The 17,637-nt window shown below is 43.4% G+C and overlaps 1 protein-coding gene across 2 annotated transcripts in view; it reads right to left on the bottom strand.

Annotated features, from left to right (window-relative positions):
- nrxn2b (neurexin 2b) overlaps window positions 1-17,637 on the bottom strand; it is a 471,382-nt gene that overhangs the window by 153,050 nt on the left and 300,695 nt on the right. For both annotated transcript variants that reach the window (XM_084110063.1, XM_084110064.1), the window contains 4 exons: window positions 15,518-15,637; window positions 14,232-14,613; window positions 6,809-6,999; window positions 251-424 (listed from right to left, as the gene is read on the bottom strand). In XM_084110063.1, the coding sequence (XP_083966189.1) occupies window positions 251-424; window positions 6,809-6,999; window positions 14,232-14,613; window positions 15,518-15,637 (867 nt within the window). The remainder of the gene's footprint in view (window positions 1-250; window positions 425-6,808; window positions 7,000-14,231; window positions 14,614-15,517; window positions 15,638-17,637) is intronic.

Here is a 17,637-nt window from a genome sequence, read left to right as displayed (position 1 = left end):
TTGCATATAGTTATGGTGTTAGTTAATCAAATTACAAATCACAGGGGGGGCCGGTGCCACCCCGTGCCCCCCCTCTAGACACGCCCCTGATGTGTGTGTGTGTGTGTGTGTGTGTGTGTGAGAGACTATATCTATAGACTTTTTATTGATTTTCATTTCAGTTTTAGTTATTTTAGTGCTGAAAGTTAGAAACTAAACGGAAATGAGAGGTGTGTGTGTGTGTGTGTGTGTGTGTGTGTGTGAGACTGACCGTCGCATCCTCGATCCACCTGGCCCACCCTGTGGAGGGCGTCTGCGAGCAGGTCCGGCAAGCGGCCGTTCAGGTCCACGGAGGCGAGGCACCCCTGGTACCCGTCCCGGGACGCGATCAGCTTCGGCAGGCTGTTGTACATGCTTTTAGCGACTCCACCGATATACAGCTCTCCTGAGGAACGAGAGGAAGACACGTGAAGAACTCACGCCTGATTCGTACAGCTCATCTAATTCATATTCGTCTTCTTGCTTAAGGGTGAAACCTACATCTAATCGAAAGAAAACGCATTTGAAGAGATCAGATGAGCGAAACTGAAGAACTGATGTGGTTATAGCACCACCTACTGGTCAAAAGATCAACCTTTTGGTCAACTACTTTACTACCCCTTTTCACAAGATGTAATATAAATCTATGGTGTCCAGAGAATGTGTCTGTGAAATTTCACCTCAAAATACCAGATCATTTATTATAGCCGTTCAAATTTGGCCCTTTTTGTGTGTGAGCAAAAATGTGTTTTTTTGTGTGTGTCCCTTTAAATGCAAATGAGCTGTTGCTCCGCCTCCGTTCAGAAAAGGGCGGAGCCTTTACACAAGCTTCAGAAACTCCAGCAATAACAAAACAGGCCAATCTCCCTCATCCAGAATCCCAGAGTCACCAGTGGCCACAAGGAAGTGCTTGGAAATGTTTAGAGAAAAAAACTGTGTAAAAAATGAAATAAAAAAATAATAATAATAATAATAAGATAATAAATTAATTAATAAATATATAAAATATATAATATATAAATTAATAAAATAAATAACAAATATTAGATTAAAAAAAAAGTTATTAATAAATAAATAAAAATACATTAAAATTATGAATCTTACATTAAAAATAAACAAATATATACAAATAAATAACACATATTTGGTTAAAATAAACAAATAAATAATACACAGTACAGTACTATAGTGACTATAAAACGTTTGAATCCATTAGACCATTATACATATATACACTGGTTTTGGCCCAGTTTCAGCAGAACAATAATTCACACACGGATGAGAGGAAACCAGAGCATCGCCTTCCCGGAGTCGTTAGTGTGTGTGTTTAACTGGTGTGTGTTTAACGAGTCTGGCTGGTGTGTGTTCAGACGCTTTCCTCACACACACATCTCAAGGTTAATATATCTGAGTAGACTGTGCAGCTGTGACCTTGTGTAGTTGTAGATCCTTCTCCTATTCAGCACCAGAACTCTGGAACAGTCTTCCTAACAGTGTCCGGGAAGCAGACACACTCTGACTCAGCTAGACTAAAACACATCTCTTTATGTGGCATACACATAGCACATTATACATTCCTATTATTCAGATCAGTTAAATGATTATTAGGCTGCATAGATTAGGTCAGCCGGAACCAGAAACACACACACACACACACTCTCTCTCTCTCTCTGCTGCATCTGACTGTTTATATAACGCCATCAGTCGATCAGGAGAATGGAGAGGGACTCATATAAAGTCTTCAGAAGTTTGTGTGTGAGATGTGAGTGTGTTTGTGTGTGTGTGCGTGTGTGTGTGTGTGTGTGTGAGATTCTCTTGTGTGGAATGGCTTCTTCTGCATGAAGGCAGTGATCGATACACACTATACACACACTGGCCGGTCAATGTGTGTGTGATGGAGGCGTGCGCAGACCGAACACACAGCCAGTTAAAACCAGCGGTTAGTCCTGATGCCAGACGTGTGTGTTCCTCTGACCTGTCAATCATTCACATCACCGCTGAAATGTAGTTTTAAGAGTTTTTCAGGCGAGAATGTAGTTGTTTAAAGCTCAAATCTGTGGTTTATTTAAAGATTTATGAAAATTGTATCCAGGTTGTGAGATCCAGCGATGACCGGGCGCTCGGCGTCATGTACCCCGCCTGGAGCAGCCTTTCCTCGGCTAGACGTTCTGGCGTTTGCCGCCGACTCTGGCGTTTCTGTAGTGGTTAAACATGAGATATAATTCGTCTTGTCTATATCTAACGGGTGATTTTTGGTCTCGTGAATCTATAATTTGTTCCCTGGGCAATCGTTTTGGCTGAGGGGAAGTTTCATAACTTTATAAGCTATTTAACTTTACCGTTGTATGGTTAGACTAGAGCGCTGACTTTGTATGTTTGACTGAATTGTTTGCTTTATTTGTAAAGCTTCTTGTACCTTTTACTTATACTTTTATAATGGCTAATATTGATAAAACTGAAATTTAACAAAAAGAGACTGGGTTGAGTTTTGTCATTTTAAATTTTAATACAACGAAGATGATCTGTAATGTTGTTTACTGCAACATCTGTTGTTTAGTACAAATGCACATATTGCCTGGACCATATTAAAATGTTTAATATTTTTATATTATATTTAAACGAAAAGAGGCAGGTTTGTGTTTTATATTTCGTTTTGTTATAAATAGGCAAACGTTATATGCAGTGAATATAATCAATACGCGTTGCCTGAACCACATTTGTGTGGCTATAATGTTTAAGATTTCTTTAAATGAAAACGAAAAGAGTTAGTGTGGTGTTTTATAACATATTTCGTTGCCTAAAATACACAGAGATAACCGGAGTAGCAGAGCGAGCTGAGTGACGCGCGCTGCGTCCTTTACCCATATATGGATTGGCCAGAAGGTGGGCGGGGTTAGGATTTCCCAAGATTTTCCAAGATGGCGCCGCCCATACCCCCCATAAACGGCTTCAAAACCGTTCTTCAGGAAGTCTATGGGTGACGTCACAGACGCTTTGTCCATATTTTTTACAGTCTATGGGTAAAACCCACGCCATCGTCACTGTTCGTGTTACTGAGATCAAGAGCTGAGATTCAGATATGATAATGAGCGTTTGCTTTCTGACCAATCAGAGCAGAGCAGCTCTCAGAGAGGCGGAGCTTAGAGAGACTGAATCTTCAAACAAAGCGTTTCAGACACTGAGAGGAAAGAGCTGATGTGTTTTTAGACTTTGGATGCATGTAAGCCTGTTGTAGGAGATGCCAAAACAACATAGGAATGTCTAAAATAGCATAATAGTGGCACTTTAACATCTTCAGTCATCTTGCTTCTCCAGTAAATAGATATTTGTGATGGAAAACGAGACAGAAACGCTGAGGAAGAACCTAGTTTTTTGCAGCGTGTAAAATGCAATAGAGCGGCACTCGCTGTCGGACGTCCAGTGAGACGATCACAGTTCATTAATATTCAGTCAATCAGAATGAGAAACACGTTCCCGCAGAAGATAAACCCTGTTACAGTCCAGTGTGTGAATGACGTCCTCTCGGACGAACACGGCACAAACGCTTCACTGAAGGCAGATTATGACTCAGTTTACTAATTATCACAGAGATTAGCTGAGAAGGGCTGAACCTGATAATTAATAAATCATCAGGTTTGATAAAAGCATAAAGAGTCTGTGTGTGTCGCGATACAAAGAGGATGAGCGTCTCCATCAGCGAGACGGGATTAAACTCTCCCACTGCGTCTATTCTACACACATTACTCTCACACACAAAAGGACAATTTGTTTTGGCAAAGCCTGATACACGGCTAATTCTCTTCGCTGAGATGTCGACGGATTCTAGAGGTAAATGTCGAGCTTAAGCGGATGCGGGATATTTAATTTCATGCTAATCGGTCGCGAGGAAACCGGAGGTCCGGGTCAGAGTCGCCACAGTCGTCACGCTTCACTGACCTCAGGGTTTCTCTTCACATTTACATTCATGCTCTCGGCAGGAGCTTTCATTCAAAGCACACATTATGTACGCTCAGGCATTCCCTGGGAATCAGACCCACGACCGTGAACTGCCGGGATTTGCTTCTTGTTTTATAACTTAGAATGTCCTCAAAAATCTTCTTTTTCCCCCATTGTTTTAAAGACAAAACTTAAGAATTCAAACTCTTGGGAAGAATATCCTTAAAAAATATTGTAAATAAGTAACAAATTGTCTTAAACCCTGTGGTGACGATCCAGCTTTTAATGTTGTTTGTGTGTCTGTGTGGTGTTTTTAATACGCTTTAACTCAAAGCATGTGTAAATTCACAAGTCGACTCCATTGCTGAGTATTTCCTCCTTAAAACTGCAGTGAACCAAAGACAGTCTCAAAAACACGCTTTGAAATCGCTGGTGTTTCTGACGTCACAAATCGTCAACCAGTGGATCTCTGAGCTGAGTGAGTGAGTGAGTGGAGGCGGGGCTCATTTGCATATTCATAGAACCACGCATACTAAATGAGGCAAGGGTGTCGAGTTACATTCAAGATATTTTAAGACAAAAAAACCCCGCTTAAATATGTAATTTTGGTGATCAAAGATGAGTTTTTATGGATACGATTATTGACTACAGGGCGACTTTAAATTCCCTAAAATCTTTTGGTGTAATTTTATTCTCAAGAAATACAAAAACATTTATCCAGAATTGCATGTTTCTCAAAGTTCTCTGAATGTCCAAAACCTTTTTTTCTTGGTTATGTGAACGTTGATTCCATTGCATCATTCCTCAAACATTATGGGAACGTTGAGGGAACGTTACTTCTGCATGATGATGGCCAACTAATGTTTCAGAAGAGCCTTCCCTGTGAGAGCATTACTGAAGACCAGATCACTCTGAACAGACGCTCTACTAGTGTTCCTGGAAGAACGTTTGTTCGTGACGTTGAGAGAACCTTGGCAGAACGTTCCCTGTTCGCTGGATAGCTGGATCTTATTTTCTTAAGAAGTTTTTGCACAGTTCATCCTGACTGAAATCATGAAACAAGACGCTTCTGTCCTGCAATGCCTCATGTTTTATTATGTCCCTGCGCTGGGAATCTTCCTGTCTTAAACTGCTCAAACAGTTTTTGTCTTTGGCCTGGAGTTGTGTTTATCGCGTGACGAGACGCTGCCGACGGGTTTCACACATTCACTGCCAGAGACTGTGTGTTATAAGACACATCCTTCGAGGACGTTCATCCGGTGACCGAGATCCAGAGCAGAGGACATTAGAACATCAGCTCAGTTCCCAGTGTGAAGGAGATCAAGCGTCTGTCAAATGAGTTCTGTTATATAACGCGTCTTCAGCGTGAACACGTTGTGTTCCAGTAAACGTCTCCTGAAACTCCTGCTTGACGAGATGAAACGGCTGTTTGTTTGAGGCGAGCTCAGGGAATCAAACGCCCCAAGAAAGAAATGCAGGAGAAACGGTTTCATCAAACACACGTTCCCCTCAGCGTCGACATTTGATCATAAACCCGTCCCATGTTGTTTACCATTATCATCCTGCACAATTTACAGACTTACACAACTATTAAAACATTGGGGTCAGTAAGATATTTAAAATATATATATATATAAACTAACACTTTTAGTCATCAAGGACGCAGTAAATTGATTAAAAGTGACAGTAAAGACATTTATAATGTTACAAAATATTCTATTTAAATAAATGCTGTTCTTTTGAACTTTCTATTTATCAAAGAATCATGAAAAATAAAGTGTATCACAGTTTACACACAAAATGAAACTGTTTCCAACACTGATAATAATCATAAATGTTTCTTGATCATCAAATCCTCATATTAGAGTGATTTCTGAAGGATCATGTGACACTGAAGACTGGAGTAATGATGCTGAAATTCAGCTTTGATCACAGGAATAAATTACACTTTACTATATATTCACATAGAGAACAGCTGATTTACATTACAATAATATTTCACTGTTTTACTGTATTTTTTATCAAATAAACGCAGCTTTGGTGAGCAGAAGAGACATTTGTAAAAAAAAGAAAAGAAAAAAAAGAAAAACATATAAAAAATTCATAATTATTTCAGACTTTTAAACTGTAGTGTACATTAAAACATTTTCTCAATCATATTCACGGGGACGTGGATTGAGAAAATAACTAAAGGCTTGTGAACCAACACTTTCAGATAACCCCGCCCCCAAACAGCACAAACCCCCTGTGGTTGGTCACTTTACCTGTCAATCAAACGGTCTCAGTAAACGGCTCTTGATATCTGATATTTCTGATATTTGACAATAAAACCCAATGTGTCATAATTTTGACTTTTTCATCTCATAATTATACGTCATGATTTTGACTAATTATGACATAGTTATGACTTAGTATGTCATAATTAAGATTTACCAAAACATGTCGGCATTTTTTTTTCTTATGTGGCAGAAACGGACTTCCATAGATTCATAGTTTCGAATTGTAAAATGATTCTGGCATTGGTGTTCATTTCTGAAATTTGGTTTACATGACAAAGTTATCCCTGTTATTCTAGCAGAAACTGTGTTTATCATAGTACATGTTTATTACAGGCTCTAGTCTTCCCTCACAGTGAGGAGAAGAGAACTGAGTGTGTGTCTTTCACTGAGTAAACACTCGTGTGTGTGTGTGTGTGTGTGTGTGTTCAGTACCTCTGATGGAGTAATGGAGTGTGTGTGTGTGTGTGTGTGTTCAGTACCTCTGATGGAGTAATGGAGTGTGTGTGTGTGTGTGTGTGTGTGTTCAGTACCTCTGATGGAGTAATGGAGTGTGTGTGTGTGTGTGTGTTCAGCACCTTTGAGGTCCAGGTTCCTGGCTCCGTTGGAGTGCTGTGTCACGGTGCGAGAGTCGATCTTCAGCATGTGGACGTTGTTGGTGTCTCGGGAAACCACCACGTTGTGCCACTGATTGTCATTGAGCGGCTTCTCGGAGTTTCCCTTCATGAGAGACGGGCCGTTCCCGAGGTCAAACACGTAGTGGATAAACCTGAACACACGGACAAACACACCTCAGGTCAGCTACTGACGCAAACACACACTCGTCTCAGCTCATCTCAACACTCCTGACGGCTGAACGACTGAGCTAGGGTTTATTATTATCAATATCAGTATATCGACATAAAGGTGTGTTTCCTTCACTCTGAGAAACACACACTTTTAGCTAGTGTTTTCAGTTTTGATTTTCTTATATTCACTGTCACTTTTCAATGAATGAAACCCATTTCCTCTGTTCTCTTCTAATACCGTAGTAAATGTGTTTTTTCTCTGCGTTTCCCTTAAAAAATTGATTATAAAACAGCACATTTTATTCTGTTCATCACCGATAAAAGCTGTGAAAAATGAGCTTGGTTCCTTTGACTGGTCATAACCGCTTCTGTTGGCAGCGTGAACAATTACGGCAGTGAAGCTCTTTAAACAACACAACAGCTGAAGACTTTCCAACAAAGACGACAAACAGCATCACCCACACCACATATCTGTTGCTAAGAAACACAATTATTCAGAACAATGAGTTTTGTGGAATCTAAACAGTGTTTGTGTGTAAAATGATTCTGTTGGAACTCGCCTTCTTGACATCAAAACTTCCTGCATTATTTCTATGTGACGTGACAAAAACAATCAACGGGAAAAACATTCAAGTGTCTTCAGATTCTAATCTCCATCTGCTCAAATAATTATTAAAACTGAAATAAAAATAAACTAAACCTATTAAAAAAACATAATAAATATGACAAAAGCCTAAATTTAATTAATTAATTTACTAAAAAAAAGCACGAAAAAAAAAAAGAAAAAAAAGAAAAATCAAATTAAAACAAGAAAACCACATAACAAATTTACTTAAACTAAAATAAATAAAAGTATAAAAATAAACTTGTTGTCCAGTACAATGCCAAGGTATTTATAGTTTGTAACAACCTGAATAATCTCCCCATTGATAAAAGTATCGGTGGGTTGCTGTGCCTTTCTAAAATCTATGGACATTTCTTTGGTCTTATTGGTATTTAAAATTATGTGTGACTTAGTGCACCATTCTACCTCCCCATCCTGTAGCAGACTCACTAGAGCTGTGTCATCTGCATATTTAATAAAGTGGCTGTTTTGAAAAGTGCTAGTGCATGAACATTACGAGTGGGGACACACGCGATTCATGAGTTGTTTGTTTGGGAGTAGAGCATGCACGGTCAGCTCTAGTAAAAGGGGTCTGGCAGTGTTCAATCATAAATTCCCAATGTGTAACATATGCACTATCGAGAGTTTTAGCTCTGCTCCTGTTGGCTTTCTTCTCCAGGGAAGACAGTCAATAAAGACTCTTAGGCTCGGATCTCGCGTTTGCTGAGGCAGCGTGTAGATTATGGGTTATGGGTCCGCAATGTAAAATATGCAGCAGACGGGAATTTCACTTTCTCTCGTTCTCTTATGATTGTGTGCAAACTAATTATGTGTTCTTTATTGTTTGAGATTATAATATGAAGTCTATATTAATACACTATATTCACCCTTTCACCTAAACCGTTTCTACTTGTCTGGTTGATATCTGGCTGCATTTAATTTTTGAGAAAATTAAATATGTACTCATCTGATCTTTGAGGAGTCATTTAATTCTGAGGAAATAAATGGTGAATTCCCGGGAGGAAATGGATAACACCTCATTATATGGTGCCCATCTCCCTTCGGTGCCCTCTCAGTGTCTGACTCGCAGAAGGAGGGTTTAAGAGGGGTCCGTTCGGTTATTTCCTGCCGGTCATCTGTTTCAGGACACTGGATTGGCTTCTCAAGCTATACTAGAGACCAGTCTCGAGAGGCTGGTTCCTTTAGTAGTCTCAGCCGCAGTCGTCTTGGGATAAGACAGATCTGAGGACAGTCGTTATCTCGAAGAAGGCTTCGACTAAGAAGGGCAGTCCCCTCCGTGGAGAAACGTCCATCAAAATACCTCATCAAAATACTTTCCACCTCATCAAAATACAGTGCCCGTTTCTCCTCGGAGTCCTCTGGGAAGCGACTCTCTGAGGAGGGTCGCAGCACTGCCAGTTCGGTTGTTCCCTGCCGGTTCGCCGCTTCAGGGCACCGAGGTGTTAGCGTTCCCGAACGATCCTCCCTACGGTGGTGGACCCCGAGCAGGCTCTGGTTATGGTGCAAGAAGTACAGATTCTTCTGCGAAAGGAGGCTATAGAAAGGGTTCCTCCTCCCAGCAGGGAGGCAGGGGTTTACAACCGTTACTTCATTGTTCCAAAGAAGGATGGAGGCTTACATTCAAACAGATTGTGTCAGAAATTCAGTCCGAGGACTGGTTTGTCACGATAGATTTGAAGGAAGTATCCTTCCATGTAGCCATCCATCCTCATCACAGAAAATCCCTGAGGTTCGCTTTCGGGGGCGAAGTGTACCAATATCGGGTTCTTCTCTTTGGCCTAGGTAAAACTAGGCCAGTCACTTACTGTGAAACAGTTTCAGAGACTGGTGGGTCTCATGGCAGCTGCATCCAACATAATAACTTTTGGCCTCCTGTACATGAAGCCCTTGCAATGGTGGCACAGAACCAAGGGGTTTTCTCTGAGGGGAGATCTGTTTCGCATGATCAAGGTAACGCGGCGATGCCTACGTACCTTAGTCATGTGGAAGAAACCTTGGTTCCTCGCCCAAGGCCCAGTGTTGGGGGCTTCTTGTCGTCACGTAATGCTAACGACAGATGCTTCCTTCACAGGTTGGGGGGCGATCATGAGTGGTCGCTCGGCGCAAGGTCTGTGGCAGGACCATCTACTTTCTTAGCACATATATCAGCTAGAAATGATGGCGGTGTTTCAAGCTCTCAAACACTTCCTCCCAGACCTGAGGGGCCATTGTATCGTGTGCTTGTCTGCACTTATGCAAACTGGCACCAGATCCTCCTGTGGGCCCAAGGGAATTTGCTCTCTCTAAAGGCAATTTACATCCCGGGGTTTTTAAATCAGGGAGCAGACACCCTGTCGATGCAGGGGCCGAGGCCCCTGGAATGGAGACTCCACCTCGAGGTGGTGGAGCTCCTATGAAAAACTTGGTTGAGTGGAAGTAGACCTGTTCGCATCTTAAGAGACAACACACTGTCCACTGTGGTTCTCACTCAGTCAGCCAGCTCCTCTGGGGCTGGACGCTATGATGCAGACGTGGCCGAGATCACATCTGTACGCATTTCCCCCGTTCTCTCTGCTCCCGGGAGTTCTGGAGAGAGTTCGCCGGGACGGGGCCTGTTTTCTGTTAATAGCCCCGTTTTGGCAGGCCAGGGTACGGTTCTCGGACCTAGAGTTTCTCCTCAACGGCTCTCCTCTGGAGATTCTGCTCGGGGGGACTTTTTCTCTCAGGCGAGCTGGTTGATCCTTAACCCCTGCCCAGAATTGTGGAAACTTTGGGCTTGGCCTCTGATTGGGCCCAGCTCATAAGTTCAGGTCTCTCAACTGAGGTTGTTGAGCCCATCCTCCACTCCAGAGCTCCCTACACTAGAGTTCTCAACGGGTCGGGTCGGCCCGACAAACCCGACGGGACCCGCGGGTTCGGGTCTAAAATATAAGCAAATGACTCGGGTCGGGTCGGACCTCGGGCTTTTTGAAAAAAAAAATATATATATTAATCATCGCTGCTGTTCACTGTAAAGAAAGTCTGGCTGCTGCGAGCAACGTGCATCATGGAGAGGGGCGGGGGCAGACCTGACACCGCTGTGTGCACGCCTTTAGCCTGGAGAGAAGAAGATGGAGTTGGTGAAAAGTAAACTTGCCGCAGGTGAATTCACCGTCGCTACTACAGCCTATTTATATATTTAAAGTTTATTGTTTTAGTTGTTTGTATTGTTTGTATTGTTAAAAGGCGTGAACATTAAAGGTTGATTTGAATTCCCGTCTGCTGGTCATGATAATGACCATACATGGGGAAAAAAAAATCTGACGCGGCGTTGGGCCGCGGGCCGGGATCGGGCAAGTAATTCATGTTGATGTGTCGGGTTACATCGGGTCCGGGCTTTAAAAGCCACGGGCCGGGTCGGGTTGTAATTTTCAGGCCCGTTGAGAACTCTACCCTACACAAGGGAACTCTACACCTTGAAGTGGATATTGTTCACTTTCTGGTGTGGAGAGCACCAGCTGGACCCACTTATCTGCCCTGTGGTTGCAGTGCTGGAGTTCCTGCAGGAGCGTTTCTCCGCAGGTCTATCCCCCTCCACACTAAAGGTGTACAGGTGTAAGGTCTTAGCTGCTTACCACGTCCCTTTAAGTGGTGTATCATTGGCGAGACACCCTCTAGTAACGTTTCCTTCGTGGCACTGTGAGGCATCAGACCAAGAGACTAGGAGTACGGCTGCTTCTAAAACTGAAAAGCGTGGTGTGCTCTGATTGGCCAGCGATCCAGTGCATTGTGATTGGCCCAAAAACCTTAGTGTGACGGAAATGTTACGCTCTTACCATATTTGGAACATCAGCTCCCAAAGCAATAATGACAGGTGATAATGTCGGTACCTTATCAATTCGAGCCCGAATCTGATTCGGAAAATGCAGATGACCGAAGCTGATCGATCAACTTAGCCAGCACGACTGGACCAGATCGTATCAGATTGGTAAGGTTTTATTTCATTGGGGACATAATTACTGATCATAATGACTTATACTGTCTTTTACACGTCGCGCCGCACTACGGGGGGGAGAACACTATGTAAACATAAAACCATGTCTGCATTTGTGATCGTAGAAACGACAAGCAAGCGCTACTCTATACTGCTGAAAACTAGCGTTTGAAAAGTCAGTAGCAATTTCTTAAAATACGTGTATGAAAACATACGTACAGGCTGTGAGTCAGAAGCGCCAGAATGTACATGAAAAGATTAAATTGCTTTCTAGCATCAGCCTTTGTGCACAGCCGGCCTTGTACTCTCGCAGGTTCTGGAAACAGTCCTCCGAAAAATGCGCAGCACACAGTCAAATATTTTAGTTGTACTGTTCTGGGACAGTGTTGTAAATAAAGCTGAAGCACTGTTTTATAATTGTGTCCTCTTTTGGAAGGCCAAACAAAGTAGTTTTGCTTTCGCAATGAAAAACACAGCGCCTCTACGACATGGCGGCGCCGGCGGCAACAATAATACAGCCAGAATAAAAGTTACGCCTTCTTCATCTGCGTATACATTTGGGCGGTGTTATGAAACTCCACACACTGACGTAGATTTGTGGAGTGTTTGAACGAAGCGTTTTAGGAAGGCGTGGCTGAGCTTTAACTTCTATAAAGGATATCTCTTTGGGTTTGACACTTTGAGCTTTGTAACTCTGCAGATTTTATACATGCACTAACAGCTACAAAACACACTAAAGAAGAAGGAAAACAAGAAATTGCATCATATGACATCTTTAATATCGGTGCATCTCTACTCTTACTGTGTCTGTATCTGGAGAAAGTGACACGTGACACTTTTGGAACTGCAAAAAAACGACCTGAGCCTGAACCTGTGAAACGTTAGGAATGGCCACAATGGAGACTGACCCCTTGACCAGCTCCACCTGAGCCTGAGTCTGAGCCTGAACCTGTGAAACGTTAGGAATGGCCACAACAGAGACTGACCCATTGACCAGCTCCACCTGAGCCTGAACCTGAACCTGTGAAACGTTAGGAATGGTCACAACGGAGACTGACCCCTTGACCAGCTCCACCTGAGCCTGAACCTGTGAAATGTTAGGAATGGCCACAACGGAGACTGACCCCTTGACCAGTTCCATCTGAGCCTGAACCTGAACCTGTGAAACGTTAGGAATGGCCACAACGGAGACTGACCCCTTGACCAGCTCCACCTGAGCCTGAACCTGAACCTGTGAAACGTTAGGAATGGCCACAACGGAGACTGACCCCTTGACCAGTTCCACCTGAGCCTGAACCTGAACCTGTGAAACGTTAGGAATGGCCACAACGGAGACTGACCCCTTGACCAGCTCCACCTGAGCCTGAACCTGAACCTGTGAAATGTTAGGAATGGCCATAACAGAGACTGACCCCTTGACCAGTTCCATCTGAGCCTGAACCTGAACCTGTGAAACGTTAGGAATGGCCACAACGGAGACTGACCCCTTGACCAGCTCCACCTGAGCCTGAACCTGAACCTGTGAAACGTTAGGAATGGCCACAACGGAGACTGACCCCTTGACCAGCTCCACCTGAGCCTGAGCCTGAACCTGTGAAACGTTAGGAATGGCCACAACGGAGACTGACCCCTTGACCAGCTCCATCTGAGCCTGAGCCTGAATCTGTGAAACGTTAGGAATGGCCACAACGGAGACTGACCCCTTGACCAGCTCCACCTGAGCCTGAACCTGAACCTGTGAAACGTTAGGAATGGCCATAACGGAGACTGACCCCTTGACCAGCTCCATCTGAGCCTGAGCCTGAACCTGTGAAACGTTAGGAATGGCCACAACGGAGACTGACCCCTTGACCAGCTCCACCTGAGCCTGAACCTGAACCTGTGAAACGTTAGGAATGGCCACAACGGAGACTGACCCCTTGACCAGCTCCACCTGAGCCTGAACCTGAACCTGTGAAACGTTAGGAATGGCCACAACGGAGACTGACCCCTTGACCAGCTCCACCTGAGCCTGAACCTGAACCTGTGAAACGTTAGGAATGGCCACAACGGAGACTGACCCCTTGACCAGCTCCATCTGAGCCTGAGCCTGAACCTGTGAAACGTTAGGAATGGCCACAACGGAGACTGACCCCTTGACCAGCTCCACCTGAGCCTGAGCCTGAATCTGTGAAACGTTAGGAATGGCCATAACGGAGACTGACCCCTTGACCAGCTCCACCTGAGCCTGAACCTGAACCTGTGAAACGTTAGGAATGGCCACAACGGAGACTGACCCCTTGACCAGCTCCACCTGAGCCTGAACCTGAACCTGTGAAACGTTAGGAATGGCCACAACGGAGACTGACCCCTTGACCAGCTCCATCTGAGCCTGAGCCTGAATCTGTGAAACGTTAGGAATGGCCACAACGGAGACTGACCCCTTGACCAGCTCCACCTGAGCCTGAACCTGAACCTGTGAAACGTTAGGAATGGCCATAACGGAGACTGACCCCTTGACCAGCTCCATCTGAGCCTGAGCCTGAACCTGTGAAACGTTAGGAATGGCCACAACGGAGACTGACCCCTTGACCAGCTCCACCTGAGCCTGAACCTGAACCTGTGAAACGTTAGGAATGGCCACAACGGAGACTGACCCCTTGACCAGCTCCACCACGATGAAGTCGCTGCCGTCACCGCTGTTGAAGAGCAGCAGGCCGTCCGTGGACGTGGTCTTGAACTGGAAGAACAGGTGCATGGACGCGTACGCCTGCAGTGTCGCCAGCGCTAGGTAGCTGCCTTTATTGCGGAAGGTCACGGGGTCGGCGATGATGTGGCGCATGCCGAAGCGGGCGTTCAGCTCACAGTAGGAGATGTCCCCGTTCTTGCACTGGTCCAGGTACGGCACGCCATTGAGCGTCAGGCCCTGCAGGTGCCCGATGAAGTTTGAGGGAACGGCGGAGATGAACCTGCGCTCCGTCATGATGCCCGTCTCGATGTTGTGGAACTCCAGACGAGTGTGGTCACCTGTCATCTGACCTGCGGAGTCACCAAACACACACTCAACTCAACACACTGATTCACACGCAATTCTTCAAGGCAAGAGTAACAATTTTGACTGACAGATATCACTATAGTTACCCAGTTGGTTAATCACACTACATTAAGATAAGCAATTTGTATTACACGTTTTCTAGATTGTTTTGTTTAAATGTACAAATTATGTATTATTTTATCACTAATTTACAGAATATTAAAATGAACATTGGAAAAAGCCAGGTTTAAAATTCTTGTCTGATTTTGTTGACATATTAGAGTTAAAGGTTTTTATAGAGGGGATTTTTGATTTCTCTTTTTATCAACTCCATAAATCAGAAAATACTGTCGACCGACAGAAGAAAAAAAACAAAAAACATTTTTTCCATGTTTTTAGGAAGAAATTTCATAAAAATCAGGTTGAATGATATATGAACAAACCCCTCAGTAAAAACCTTCAGAATATAGATAGGAACAAAACGGTAAATTTGGTGTATGTAAGTGTTACTGAAGTGGAGAAAAACAAACTAATTAATTGATATGTAATGTAATTGAAATATACAGATGCAAATAGATAAAGTGCAATAAATAAACACTGAAATGTGTATTTTGGATGTTTTCTTTCCACTAGTCTGAAATAAGTCAAGTTATACAGTACACACTTGTACATTTATACGCAGTATTCAGTAAATAGTAAGCTAGTATTTAGTACATGACCGAACCCTGGGCTCTGTAACTAGTAAAAAACAAACAAACAAACAAACACAAATGGTTGTTTTTTAGCCAATCAGAAATGCTCCCTGTCCGTCAGTAATCTGCGTTCTGATTGGCTGATGTAGCTGCGGTGTCTGAGTAGCGACTGTTAGCCGCTGAAACACACAGCCTCAGGTTTATCTGAGTCTTCTACCTTCCACAGTGACGTTATCCACACACAGCTGCAGGTTCCTCCCGCGCCGCACCACTCGCACCGAGTGCCACTCGTTATCGTTGAGCTTCTGACCGGCCGTCAGCACCTCTGGACCCTTACCTACAGCAGAAGAGTGCAGTCAGATACACACATCCTCACACACACACACACACACACACACACTCTCACAAACACACACACACACACACTCAGACACACACACACACACACTGTGAGGAGATATCTGCACACACACACACACACTCTCACACACACACACATACACACACACAGACACACGCACATTCTCACACACACACACACACACACACACACACATACACACGCACATGCACGCACACACACACACACACACACACACACATACACTGTGAGGAGATATCTGCACACACACACACACACATAATGGAATATAATCATTAGTGTAATATCAGTGTCCGGCTCCTGAAGGTGTAGTGCTGATCTCCCACTCCAGATCTCCAGTCATCATGGGTAAAGCCACTGTCGGCGCTGTGGTGGGGCATTCGAGGGCCAAAAAAATCCCTTTTAGTCATTCTTTTAATATTAAATGTACAAACTTGCATGAAATAAAATCAAATGAATGGGGAAAACGCATAATTTTGGTTGTTCATGACATGTTACTAGGCTTGGTCATCATTGGTCGCTGAGTAAACTTGTTACATTTGATTTGCAGCGTGCAAAATCCATTTCAAGTTGTTGTTTGAATCGAAGAGAACAGTTTGTCTGTCTATATCATAGACAGTTAGCGGCTAACTGTTAGCCTAATTATGACACTCCGGCCACCACCACCAGTACCACGGTCTCTGAGAGCCGAGCTGGCCCTTCTGCTAATGCTAGCTCTGGACAACCGCCAACAGACTTAACTAGCGCAGCAATAGAGCAACAATCTACAAGCCCTCCAAGTCAGCGGACAGCGGTTGATGATATCGGGACTGACAGGCCTGTCCAAATTGTGTTACAGTTTTTCTCGATTGTTTACACACATTTTCTGGTACTTGAGACACAATGACCACAACATGTAACTCATTCACTAACCCCCTGAACCAATTCTGCTAAACCACAAGCACAATTCCTGCTTTACACTCAAATTGCACTTCTAAAACACACCTTTTTCAAAACACTACACACAATTCTCTGCTTTTGGCACAATTTTCATGCAGAAAATCTCGTTTTCACAAGGAACACACTGCCATTCAAATTGACTCATCACATGGGCAAACACCCGTCACAGTTTTACAATCAGCAATCAGAGCTTTAGCATAAAAGGGCAACAGGTGAGCTCTTCAACAGGTGAGCTCTTCAACAGGTGAGCTCTTCAACAGGTGAGCTCTTCAACAGGTGAGCTCTTCAACAGGTCAGCTCTTCAACAGGTGAGCTCTTCAACAGGTGAGCTCTTCAACAGGTGAGCTCTTCAACAGGTGAGCTCTTCAACAGGTCAGCTCTTCAACAGGTGAGCTCTTCAACAGGTGAGCTCTTCAACAGGTGAGCTCTTCAACAGGTGAGCTCTTCAACAGGTGAGCTCTTCAACAGGTGAGCTCTTCAATGGAGCAATGGATGCCAACATTGGATTTTTCTTTTTTTACTGTAACTGTATACAGTCAATTCTTCTGTTGTTTTGTATGTAGACCACTGTATAACTTTGTGTTGGTTGGGATGTACACTATATTGTTTTTGTGGGAAAAATAAAATATATTTGTTACTGTGTATTTGTGTGTTCTGAGTATAAAAACAATATTCTCAGATATTTTACAACACACTTATGTATGTACTGTCTGTAGAAAGTGTAACACTGAACAAAAAAAAGGCCTAAGTCATTATGATAAATGGAGAAGAAGTGTTTTCATTCATCATAGTGTTTTACATTGAGCACATCAGTGTTCAACTGGTTCTTATAAATGTCTATTCATATGATGGTTTGTGTGTGTCATTTGAAAACAAAATACCATTTTGAGAAGAAATAACATTGTTTTGAATGTAAAGTTTCATTTTGCAGGAGAATTGAGGGGTTTTGCCCATTGTGTGTGTGTTTTTGGATTTGTGTGTAGAGTTCTGAGAATATGAGGCATGCTTTCAGAAAA

This window comes from Abramis brama (assembly GCF_963993115.1).
Source record: "Abramis brama genome assembly, chromosome: 3".
Lineage (NCBI taxonomy): Eukaryota > Metazoa > Chordata > Actinopteri > Cypriniformes > Leuciscidae > Abramis > Abramis brama.
This window is presented reverse-complemented; position numbering and strand designations above follow the sequence as displayed.